The sequence below is a fragment of the Mercenaria mercenaria genome, chromosome 2 (genome assembly GCF_021730395.1).
Source record: "Mercenaria mercenaria strain notata chromosome 2, MADL_Memer_1, whole genome shotgun sequence".
NCBI classification, from domain to species: Eukaryota; Metazoa; Mollusca; class Bivalvia; order Venerida; family Veneridae; genus Mercenaria; species Mercenaria mercenaria.
This window is the reverse complement of record NC_069362.1, coordinates 38,276,786-38,290,688: the sequence shown is the minus strand read 5'-3', so window position 1 is coordinate 38,290,688 and position 13,903 is coordinate 38,276,786. Positions and strand designations below refer to the sequence as shown.

The following is a 13,903-nucleotide window of genomic DNA, read 5'->3' as shown; positions in this document are numbered from 1 at the left end:
GCCCAACAGGATTCCGTAAAAACCCGAGGTAAAGGAGACGCTTGCATGACGGTCAGTGCAATATTACTTGATTACAGGATTTACTCATTAAATCCCAAAATACTTGAGAGGTCAAAGACATATTCGTAGTGAAGTGATAGAGGTCAGAGGTCAAAGACAGCTTCCTAGTGTACTGATATAAAGTCAGAGGTCAAATACATCTTTAGAAGGTCAAAGGTCAAAGACTACGTAGTTTAGTGATAGAGGCCAGAGGTCAAAGATAACTCTGCAGTGTTGTGATAGAAGCTCAGATGTCAAAGACATCTTCCTTGTGTAGTGATAGAACACTTATAGGCAACTTCTAACAGCCTTGCTGGTGGTTTAACCCTTTAACGACGTGGTTGGAGCGTCCGCCTACGGATCATTAGGCATGAGGTTCGAGCCCGCTGGAGACCTAGGTATTTTCTCTCCCAATTTACTTTAGCAGTTTACAAATGTCCATTCGTTCGTTACTTTACAGGTAGACTGTGCCTCAATGTGCTCAGCGAATGTGTTGTGTAAGTCATTCTTCGTCAACTGTTTTGAACTTTCTTCGGCCAAACAAATTTGCCACCAACAAAATACTTCAGTTTCAAGTGACCTTGAACTTGTGGCCAGTAGCATGTGCTACGTTCAAAGGGCGGATCTGTTTGGAATGCCTGCAACTACAACAGCTGCATCTACAACAACTGTAGCAACGAGTGCGACAACCACCACGACTGCATCAAGTACAACCGCTAGTGGAACACCGGTATGATAACCATTTGACAATTACTTGCAGTAGGCTGGCGTATAAAGCATTGTGTGTCGTATTTAGGCTGGCGTATAAAGCATTGCGTGTCGTATTTAGGCTGGCGTTTAAGGCATTGCTTGTCGTATTTAGGCTGGGCGTATAAAAGCATTGCGTGTCGTACTTAGGCTGGCGTATAAAGCATTGCCTTACTTTGTTACAATATTTTCTGCCAGTCTTGATAGCTAACGCATACATTAGTAGTCCGTGCGCACGTACTGGTTTCTACGTGCGCACGTATTAGTATGAAAAAATCTGCACACGTATTCAGTAATATATCCGCACGTAGCACTTATTACTAATACATGTTTTATACTTTTACGTGCCAACGTAAGCATAGAGGCATTAAATATAAATATGATTTCTAGCACGCGTCTGTTTGATAGGAGGGCATATGGGTTATGATCTGTGGTTAGCATAAGAGATAGAGAATATATTGTTTATATTGTCGTATAAATTAAATTTGTTAGTTAAGTCGAAGAAAATAGAAAAGACTAGGCTTTTATCCGAGACTTTAATTTCTTTGTAGGCGAAAATATTAAATTTGAATTTAAGACAGTGACCTAATGTTCTTTTTATTCTACATCATTTTTCAACCAAAATACCCAGCCAGCTAGGTCTGTGTATGCCTTAAACAATTGTTTAAAATTAAACGTCACTAATGTATCAGCCTTTTTGAATTGAAATAACACTTTAACCATTACCATTTATTATTCGAAAGGGTGTTCACTGAAAATTTACTGACTGAATAGCAGTGCAGACCATGATCAGACACGGATGTGCAGGTTGATCTTGGTTGCACTGGTCGCAAAGGTAGAATTACTTGCCCCCAGCAGGTTAAAGGTTAAAATCCCTAACATATGAAGTGAAATGGGAGAAACTAACACTAGCCTTATGTTTTGTACCCGACTTCTGTGTACCGCTGAACATGATTAAATGATTTTAATTTGCTGCCAAGTGAAGTTTTACCCAAAGTTCAGTTGCAAGTCGGATACCCATTCTTACCAAACAAATGTTATTTATACAGGCCATAACGCCACTTGACAGAAAAAAGATAACCGTTTCATCGACAATCTTGTTCAGTTAAATTCCTTTCCTGATGCAATATTCCTTGATTTAAGTGCAGAAGTATAAAATCTTGCACGAAACTATGGTTGAGTCAGCTTCCGTTATAAAACATCTGCATTTCGTGGCGGTATCAAATGCCAAAGAAAAGCTCGTTTATAAAACTCGTTGCATAAATATGTGCAAAGAAGTTGTTCCTAAAACAAGATGGCGTCGTTTTGAAAAAAAAAATAATTCGTAAATGATCCAATAAGGCAAAATTTATAGATTTTTCCCTTTACTGAACGCATGAAGGTAGGATAAAGTGACTTTACTGGAACGTCGGTTTGCCATGGACAAAGACCGAAAAGAGAGACCGTCGGAAATGTTTGAGAGGTCTGTGAAAATTGAAAATACAACTTTGCTCTCCACCATACCCTCAAAACTTTCTCACATTTAGCTATTTAGGGATGATCATGTCTGGAAACAGTCATATACATGTACATATGGTTAAAATAACTGTTTTATGGCAATTGACATTTTACTTGCCCTATTATTTGTGTTTTCCACACTCTTTACTTCTTTCTCATTATAGGTAATAGATATAGTGTATGGCCCGAAGGATATGTGCCCTGCAGGTTCTACAAGCCAAGACTTTCTTGTACTGACACCTGGCGAGTCTATGTGTATGATGAAATAGACGATTTGACGTCTGCACCCTGTGATGGACCGAAAGCATTTACGTCAATATTCAAGGACTACCCGTCAATGCCAGCCATTGACATGGTCAGTGGCATTCTCATCTACCAAACGTCAAATGTAGAGTTGTATGCAGGTAATATAACCGTGTTTGTATTTCTTTTGTTTTTGATTTTTTTTTAAAAATGCTATTGCAGATTTTGTTTTGGATTGTTACCAATCAAGTGTATAGTAATTGAAGCCACTTTCCCAAATGATGTCTTCTTATTAATCTAACTTTCCGGGAAAAAAAACTAGCCAATGTAGTGCGGTCGCAAAAATGTCGCTTCGTACTTTAAAACAGTTATTATCGTACATCAGTGTACGGTGTTCCGTTTGGACAATCGTGACTTTTCATATAACACTAAACCGCGATGCACGATGGTACGATGACGAAAACGCGATGGCGCAATGGCACGATGGTGAAACAACGATGGTACGATGGTGAAAACGCGATGGCACGATGATGAAAACGCGAAGGTGCGATGGTACGATGGTGAAATGTCGATGTAATATCGCGTTTTCATCATCGTACCATCACGTTTTCACCATCGTGCCATCGCGTTTTCATCATCGTACCATCGTGCCATCGCGTTATCATCATCGTACCATCTTGGTTTCACCATCGTACCATCGCGTTTTCACCATCATACCATCGCGTTTTCACCATCGTTCCATCGCGTTATCATCATCGTACCATCGTGGTTTCACCACCGTTCCATCGCATTTTCACCATCGTACCATCGCGTTTTCACCATCGTACCATCGCCTTCCGGTTAGAAATGCGTAGTCCCGTACACTTGTTATTTTTGTCAACAATAGATGAATGTATCTCGGTGTATTTTGTGAGACGAAATTTACCATTTAGATTCTACTGTTTTGCAAAATGTTTTACTGAATGTTCAGTGCTCAGTTCATTAAAACTGTAAAATCTTCAAGGCCACGTCCTTTGTATCTTATGTATGCATGAAAGTAAATAAAAAGCTGTGTGTAATAGTCACATGGTATTATTTATACTCAGCTTATTCTTGTTATTCTTGTTAGGATGTAGAAGGTACATAGTGCAATGTGAAAATGAGATTGTATCAAGCCTGTATTTTACTGACACATATACTGTACCACTGCGCATGACCACCGGAAGGCGATGGTACGATGGTGAAAATGCGATGGTACGATGGTGAAAACGCGATGACACGATAGTGAAAACGCGATGGTACGATGATGAAAACGCGATGATACGATGGTGAAAACGCGATGGTACGATGATGAAAACGCGATGATACGATGGTGAAAACGCGACGGTACGATGATGAAAACGGGATATTACATCGACATTTCACCATCGTACCATCGCACCATCGCGATTTCATCATCGTGTCATCGCGTTTTCACCATCGTGCCATCACGCCATCGCGTTTTCGTCATCGTACCATCGTGCATCGCGGTTTAGTAATAAATAAAAAGTCACGATTGTCCAAACGGAACACCGTATCAGTGGCATGTATATACACTCAACAAAATTCCTAATCGGTCAGTTTTTATTGTATTACTATTTTGTTAAAAATGCATGTATTTACACGAAATTTCACATACCGACATTTAAAAACAACTGCAGCTAATTATTAATTTATTCTTGACCGACTCAACGCCAAAGTAACCGCATTAGGCGTTTTGACCAATTTAGCATATTTTGCACGTGCAGGACATGTGCAACAATATGCACGTGTTAATGAACACTTTTGACATTACTGACAAAAATCATACTTGAAAAACACATATAACATGGTGAAATTGACACAAGAGCAACGCGCCCGGGCTGTCAAAATTATACAACAAAATTCAAAATCGGTCACTTCAAGGAATTGTCCTTTGGTTAAATTTCGCCAAAAGATTGCGGATGGTAGAAATAAGGTTACAAATTGAAATTACCATCAAAGTAACAGCTACAAGCAAATTACATCAAATTTTTTATGAAATTGCAAGAATAATTACACACATGTCGTATATGTGTTCCAGCTAGCAACATTCCGACAGCTCGATCGCGTTGCTCTTGTTTCAATTTCACCATGATATGTATTGTTTTAGTTGGACTTCCTTCAGTAGTGCCAAAAATGTAAACAAATACGTGCATGATGATGCACATGCCCTGCACGTGCAAAATATTCAATATTAGGCAAATGGCCTAACACGGTTACTTTGGCCATGAGCCGCCAAAAATAAATGGATAATTAGCTGCAGTAGATCTACATATTCAAATGTCAGCATGTGGAATTTCGTGTAAATACATGCATTATCAACAAAATAGTAATACAAATATAAACTGACCGATTAGGAATTTTGTTGAGTGTAAATCGCATGTATCAAGTTTACAGTCAAATTGGTGCAAAGGATCTGAAAACACATCAAGTTCGTACTAATTAATTTCCTCCGTTAAAAATCCGGATCCTTTCAGACGCTGATTCCGTTATGGCTTGATACATATGAAACTTTCAGAATATCTGTCAGCACAAAGCAACATCACTTTTTTTAATTAAAAACTCATATACATTTATAAAGAAGAAATTCGTAAAGAAGCCTGTTACGGATGCAATATTAGAACGGTATGATTTGGTCCTGGCATATTTTCGATGTCTTCCATATCTTATTCTGTTTGCCTGTTTGTTCGTTTTCAGACGGCACTGTGTATAAATGGCAGGTAGAATCAGGCCAGCTCAACAGCGTCCTGGGTTCTCAGTCCTACTTAAACCATCTTGGAACGGCAGAACTGAATAATATTGACTTTATTTGGGCAGCCCACAGGCTCGGTTCCTCAGCTGAGAGACACTTTTATCTTGGTGGAGATTCGTTCTTCTTAAAATCTAGCCAGGTACTAGTATTTAGTTTATACTAATTTGTTTTAGCTCGATTGTGATGAAAGCTTCAAGCTTATGAAACTCTGTCTTGGCAATCCCACGTTAGTACCGTGGCCAATAAACTAAACTCAAAAATTGCTCTACTTAGAAGAATTGCATTTTTCTTAACAGATGAGATGAAACTATTGTATTACAATGCATATATTATGTCAACCATGGAGTATTGTTGCAATGTCTGGGGACTTTGTCACAAATCGGACACTGATAAAATTACATCTTTGCAGAGACGCGCTATAAAAATAATCACAAAATCAAAGTGTAGCAATTTTGATAAAGTATTAAAAATTCAAAACTTCTGTCTTTTGAGAACCGGTGCAAATACCATATTTCATTATTAGTGTACAAAAGTAAAACAGGAGATTGTCCTATATACATTTCAGATTTACTACATTTTGTTCAGTCTGTGCTCAATCGAAAACATGGATCTTTCTATTGTTAAACCTAAAACAAACTACCTGAAACAAACATTTAGCTACAAAGCTGCACACATATGGAATTCACTTCCTTCTTACATTAAACTTCATAAAAATAATATAACTGCTTTCAAGCATAATTTAAAGAATTTTCTCTTGTTACAATAGTTTTTAGCAATTAATTACTTGTAATTACAAGAATTTTGTTGAATTGATGTTACTGTATTCGTTTCCAATAATAATAATATTCATACTATCTTATTATTCAAATCTGGAACTATTTATTATCTTATGGGACAAACATTTTTTTTTTTTTGTATGTATCTTAATTGTCATGTATAATCTTTGTGACGCATGGTAATTCTTTTAAAACATAGTTATTGTTACATTACGTTTATTTAAGACTTCTTTAATTTGAGACGTGTTTGTCGAGAAAATTTAAGTAATTCTGATATGTGTATTTTTGTATAAATGTTAAATTATAAATTGACTGTATGATTGTGTGCATGTGTGAATGTATATCAGTAATACAAATATAAACTGACCGATTAGGAATTTTGTACTATACTGGAAATAAGTTGTAAAATATCTGTATTTGTACACTTAGTATGTCACCTTCAGAAAATAAAGTTATTATTATTATTATTATTATTATTATTATTTGAACCACTCTCGAGGTACTAGTATTTAGCTTTCATTGTTTGACTAACTAAAGTTTCACGTAACGGCAACAGATTTAACTGGTAGAAAAAGCACAAACTGATACAGAAGTTAAAATAAATGCATTAAATTTCAACGACTCTTGACAGATATTACTGATACTTGGTATGCAGATTCAAACTCTCCGGCGTCAGTTATGTACAGCTTTATGAGACATTATACTGGCAGTGAAGTTCATGAGCAACGACTAAATTAAGTTAACACATTGAATTAAACAGCTTATCCAATATCAGCTAATTTGTCAAAACCATAAAAATTATTGGATGTACTTTTTTATTAACTCACATGTCATGTAGTGACAGGATGAGCTTCGTCCGTCGTCCGTCCGTCCGTCCACAATTTCTTGTGAACACGAAAGAGACCACATTTTGCAATCAACTTTAATCAAACTTGCACAGAACTTGTATTGGCATAATATCTCGGACTTGCCAGATCCCATCATGGGTTCCAGAGTTATGGCCCCGTTGAGGGCCAAAATGCTATTTTTGGCTTGTGAACACGATAGAAACCACATTTTGCAATCAACTTTAATCAAGCTTGCAAACAACTTGTATTGGCATAATATCTCGGTTCCTTTCGAAAACTGGCCAGATCCCATCATGGGTTCTAGAGTTATGCTATTTGCTATTTTTGGCTTGTGAACACAATAGAGACCACATAATTATTGCAATCAACTTTAATCAAACTTGCACACAACTTGTATTGGCATAATATCTCAGTTCTTTCGAACACTGGCCAGATCCCATTATGGGTTCCTGAGTTATGGCCCCTTAAAGGGCCAAAATTTGCTATTTTGGCTTTTGCAGCCATATAGAGACTTCATTTATGGTTTGATTTGATACAAACTAGCAAAATATCTTTTAACAGCAATAAATCTTGGATTCCATGATGAATCTGTCAGATCCAATCATAGGTTATGGAGTTACGGCCCCTGATTGACCCCTGAAAGAGCCAAAAATGTGTTAATTTTTACCTTGTGAACACGATAGAAGTGACATTTTATATTTGATTTTAACTACACTTACACACAAGTTAAGTCACAACAAGATCTCGAGTCCTTTCGAAAACCGGCTAGATTCCTCATGGGTTCTAGAGTAACTGCCCCTGAAAGGGGCAAAATTTTCTATTTGGTCCTTTCAGCCATCTAGAGGTTTCATTTATGCTTTGATTTGATACAAACTTACAGAAAATGTTTATCTTGATGATCTCTAGGCTTGGATTGAAACTAGGTCATGTCGGGTCAAAAACTAGGTCATCAGGTCAAATCAAAAGAAAAGCTGTTAACAACTTAGAGGCCACATTTATGACCCAATCTTCTTGAAACTTGGTCAGAATGACTATCTTAGTGATTTCTAGGCCAAGTTAAAAACTGGATTATGTGGGGTCAAAAACTAGGTCACCCGGTCAAATCAAAAGAAAAGCTTGTTAAAACTATTGAGGCCACATTTATGTTCCTATCTTCATGAAACTTGGTCAGAATGTTTATCTTGATGATTCATAGGCCAAATTTGAAACTGGGTCATATGGGATTAGAAACTAGGTCACCCGGTCAAATCAAAGGAAAAGCTTGTTAACACTCTTGTTCAGTTGATGTGCATGAAACTTGGTCAGAATGTTTGTCTGCATGAAATGTCTAATAAATTTTTATCTGGGTCATGTGGGTAAAAAACTAGGTCACCAGGCCAAATCAAAGAATAAGCTTGTTTACACCCTGGGGGGGGGGGCACATTTTTTATTCTATCTTCAAAAAGCTTTGTCAGAATGTTTGTTATTTTGAAGTCTTAGACAAGTTCGAATCTGGGTCATGTGGGGTAAAAACTAGGTCAAATCAAAGAAAATGCTTGTTTACACTCAAGAGGCCACGTTTTTGGTCCAGTCTTAATGAAAATTGGTCAGAATATTTGTCTCCATAAAATCACTAGGTAAAACATGTTTACACTGTTATGGTGTGTTATTCAGGTGAGCGATCTAGGGCCATCTTGCCCCTCTTGTACTAAGGATATATATCAAAAGTTCAAAAATATCTAACAACGCAGATACACAGATTTATTCATTTTACTGCCACAAGTCATAAAAATACAGGGATGGACTCAAGAAAAAGAAAAATACAACATCCAATCATGGCATATATTTCATTGTTGCAACTTGTATGCAGATATTTTGAGATACATTTATTATTATTCATTAAATCCGATCTAAATTGTAAGCTTTTTTGTGATACTCTAAGGATGACATTTGTCACCTGTACACGTGGAACTCGTGTTGTAATTCATGTAAATCCAAAGCTTTTATTTACAAACTCGTGCCTGACAGATTGCGATATAGGACATACGTGTGACATCAACATGTCAACGTTTTCAATCAGGTCACCGTCACATATCGTACACGAAAGCAGTTTATTACATAAAGACAACTTAAGTTTCTCAGAATTATACATCATGGTCAATTCATTAATTATTTAACAGTGCCAACACTTTAACAGAGATGCGATATTCTTACAAAATTGAGCTGAACACGAGTTTCACGGGCCGTAGTTACATCCGTTACAACGAGAGCTTTACGTGCACATGTGACAAGGTTCATGCACTGAGTATCACAAAAACTGATTCTGCTGTGCTCTTCTTGTGTGCAGAAGTTGTTTTTGTTTTTAGAAAGCGTGTTAATATCAGTAAAAAGGATACAGAGTTTTTTACTGGAAATTGTTAAATACCACCCAACTAATAAATACCCTTTGTCGATTAGGCACGACAACGACTTGTCATTTTCTTTTCTTCAAAATATTTTTCACTAGTTTGTAAATTCCAGACGTTTTATGATATTTTGTTTTATCGCGTTTTCGAAAATGGTATGACCTTAAAACGAGTAAATTAATATGATGACCACTTTTTCATTTTGGAAAAAATGCTTGTGAGAAACAACATATAGTTCTGAGCGTACCTTAAACCCTAACTTTGAAAAAAAAACTCAATTTCAGTTAGTTCTGAGCGTACTTAAAACCCTAAATTTGAAGAAGAAAAAAACGTAATTTCAGTATTTTTCAAGGTATTTGCAAAATAATAGAAGGCGGGTTAGGGTTATATATAACGGTTAATATGTTCAAATGCATCGATTTATGACTATGTTATCTGATATGATTTGTTGTAATCTGAATAAGATAATGTCACCATATTGCACTCTATAGTTGTGTAGATAATCATTTTTAAACATGTTCTAATTATCATATAGCACGGGACAAATAAAATGTTTTAATTATCATATAGCACGGGACCAGTAAATTTGTTCTAATTATTATACAGCACGGGACCAGATATTTTAATAAAACAGAACAAGTGCCCGATATGAACGGATTTGACATGAACCCATGGAGTGACATTCCAACAGATATTGTGGCTGCCACCGGATACGGAAACGAGCCGAAAAAGAACTACGCTCTGATTGACTCAAGCGGAAATGTCTACACATATCAACTAGACCACACTTCGGATAATAACAATCCGACAAAATCGTTAACGCCGCAAGGCCAAATACAGTTTTAAATATAAAAAATTTCACCATATTGCAAAAGAGGTAGAAAGCTGAATTTTGAAAAATAGATACCAGTTACTTTTTATACGAACCGGTAACCACTCGCACATTAATAAACAAAACTCCGAGGTCATGAATACTTTTCTTCCAGACACACTGAGAAGTAAGACAACATAACATATTACTACCGGTCATATCTGGAAAATGCAAGGAATCGTAGAAAAGTCCTGCCACAATGTCTGGGTAGTATTAGTTTGACACATGTATAAATTCAGTCGTAGGTAGGTCTGCGATAATGTGGAAAAAAAACTAGTCGTAGCTGGTTTTAGGTAGGTCTTCAATTGTGTTGTCTTACACTGATATGATTTTCGAACAGTCGAACGACAATGCAATACAATTCGCTCAATCAGTCACAACTTTAGTAAGACTCGGATGATTGTACGGTCTTGTTGTGTGACCGCTAGGCTGACGTCGCAGAAAACCCTTACTAACAGACAAAACCACCCCGGCTATGTCACATGACTGATATAATCGATTCACTAACATTAATGCGGGAATAGAACAATATAGGCTTATTAATATCATCATAATTTCCTGTTTTAATTGCAATTGCTTTCTACTTGTTATCCTTTCAGATAAATATGGTTTGTGTGAAATAAAGCAAAAGTTCAACTTAACCATACAATCTCATGACTGAAGAGAAATTGTGTGATTTGCTTTAATGTTTTCATGTAACTGTATACTTTTTGCAGATTTAAATTACCTCTAGTATACATGCATATTACCACGTATTAGAATACTTTAATTACCATGTGAACTAAACTAAGCAAATTAACGAATCTTATTAAGGTAAGTTTATGTTATGAAGGTATCCGATCCACAAATAAAATTTCGATGCCTGGTAACCCCATATTTTTTGTATCGTTTTCTGCTGCACAACAATTAGTAAATACGATGACCATAAATAATATGCAAGAATCATTAAAGTCATGCCTTTTGACTGCAAAATGATAAATTTTACACTGTAATAACTGGATTTCTGTTGAAGTATCATTGAAGAATGTAAAGTAATAAAAATAAAAATTCTATAACATATTTTGATATCTAATTTATATTTTCTTTTTCAGTAGACAATACACCTTCTAATGATACCAAAATTATATGAGCTTACCAGGTATCAAAATTTTATATATTTTAATAGAAATTTTGCTTATTTGTGGATCGGATACGTTAAATTTAACTTAGGTTCATTCATTGTGTGTACAGCGGAAGCGGTCATTCAATCTGGCGGTGACGTTTATATCGCTCATGAATAGTTTATGCCGCACATCACTACTTTCTGCCCGCACATCGCTAGTTTATGCCGCAGATCAATAGTTTATGCCGCACATCACTACTTTCTGCCCGCACATCGCTCACGCCATGTACCCGGATAATCCTAACTCTGTTCAGCGACCGTAACTCAGTGCCAACATGGCTGACAGAAAGACGATGTATGTAGTTAATGTCCTTGTCTTTTTTTTCATGTTTTATGTGAGTATGCAATGTTAGCTTAAAACTTTTGATAGTCATAATATCCTGTATTGATAACATGTTTTGTGTACTAAATATTTCAATCGAAATGTCACATTATGTGGTTGGAATTCATTAAATGTACTCCAAAAAGTCTTCAAAATGAACATGTTTTATGTTTCTAACTGTTTTAAAGTACCAGATATTGCAGTAAGACCTTACTTATTAAATGTATTAGTTCCATAAATATCTCTTTGACAATGTTTAACAGTATCATAGTTTGAAATTGATTTCATAGCTTAAAAATTATATTGATTATGAGGTGGGTTTAAATTTGCGGATAATTCCTAACTGGTATAGGAAACAGTGCTGGATAAATACGAACTTAGAATGGATAAACACCTAACCAAACAAAAACGGCTGTTCGTCTGTGCTTTTTTATGGACTGTTGATGCTCGAAGTTCTTTAATCTACCCACCCCTGCAGGGATGTGGGATTCCTATGTCCAACTTATCCGACTCGTGATTTTTTTTTGCAGGCGGACAAGTGCATTTTTCATTCTGTGTGTCCGCGGACAAGCATACTTTTTTCAGGTATAAAATGAGAAAACATAAAATATCATTTAGTTTGTGTGTTGCTTTAAGTGTATGGAGGTGATAAAGATAATGGGTTCTTTGACTATGTCTCGCGCACACTGTAACTCGGTGACTATGATAAAATATCAGAGAAGATTTAGACACAAGAAGATTTATTTAACGTCGGATAAGTATAAACATATAACACTAGCTTAAAGCTATTTTCCGGCAAACACATGTAAATAAGCTCGACATAAGTAAATCAGCTGTAATAAAATGCAAATATGTTAAAGCACAATAAAGCAAATAAAGCATCTGACTCTAAGTAGATAAGAAACAAATCACAAATTATCATATACATGTTACAGCGCATTAAAACAAAATAGCACAGAGGTACTAGCAAATAAAAGGAAAAAGTAATTTACCACATACAGATTTAGCACATTTAAAGCAACATAAAAAAAAGATTAGCTGACACTACACAAAAATAAGAAGAGTCACATTTTACAACATGCATTTAAAAAAAAACATAAAAGAAGAAATCATACATGCTAAAGGGAACGTAAGAACTACTTAAAGTAGCTGAAGAAAAATATTTTCATCATCAACATATAGCATTCTGTAACTAAAACTAAAAAAGGAAAACAAGGGTTACACACAGAGAACTAAAAGGACATTTAAAGACATCAGAAACGTAAAAACTTAAAAAGTATTATGACAAGTTTGTAAGTAGAATTCCAACTGCTGAGACAATAAGTCACTGTCAAAGGAAATATTGGAGCCAGTAGTCAGCCAAATTAAAATCAAAAGCACACAGAGATCGCAAGTATGACTAAGACAAGTCGGAACGTTTTAAGTGTCTTTCTCTGAATTCATCTGGCTTTGCACCATTGCGTAGGCAGTGTTTCGGGCATGACCTCAAAAGATCCCGAACACTGCTAACGTGATTTCAGACTTTTATAAACATTTAAAGGCAAATATTTCAACAGCTTATTTTTTACCACAGTTACTGTGATATGCTTTTCTTTTCATTGTCCTAAATAAAGAAGTCGATCTACAGTCTATTTGCGCTTTCATGAAGGTTTGATATTACAAATCAGAGCAAGTGAAATTTGACTATGGACAAGTGGATTTTTAAGTTCCGTGGACAAGTGAAAAATGTAAGGATACCCACACCCCTGTCCCGTCAGTCCATGCATTACTCCCCCACCCCACCACATCACACCGCACACACACTTTTTTCCCTATTTACCGTCTGAAAAATATCATATTTAATAATTAATCATAAATCTAATCCCATTTAAACAATTTCAAAAATATTCCATTAGCACCTCTATAAAAAGCTCTTACACTGTACGATATACAAGTTTTGGAAACGCATTTATCCACATATCTTCTGACACATCGTGTTTTGCGACTTGTTGCGACATGTAGTTTATGCGAGACAGAGGGGAGAGTTAGCGACACACACACACATCGGGTCAGCAGAAGACATACTACTTCGATACATGCTAGTTAGCGAATCACTAGCTTTGGGCATACAACTTGCCCAACACTAGTATGGTTTTAGAATATATTTTTTAAGAATTAACAATTTAACAATTAATAGAAACTGAATATTATATGAAACGCCGCGATTAGTCAGATTTATCATGC

General features: G+C 36.0%; 1 protein-coding gene across 1 annotated transcript; it reads left to right on the top strand.

Annotated features, from left to right (window-relative positions):
- The first annotated feature begins 590 nt into the window (after positions 1-590).
- LOC123562678 (uncharacterized) lies at positions 591-10,949 on the top strand. The gene is made up of 4 exons (XM_045355290.2): positions 591-769; positions 2,448-2,687; positions 5,263-5,456; positions 9,932-10,949. Exons 2-4 carry the CDS (start codon positions 2,621-2,623, stop codon positions 10,169-10,171), a joined length of 501 nt encoding a protein of 166 aa, XP_045211225.2. The 5' UTR covers positions 591-769; positions 2,448-2,620; the 3' UTR covers positions 10,172-10,949.
- Positions 10,950-13,903: the final 2,954 nt, after the last annotated feature.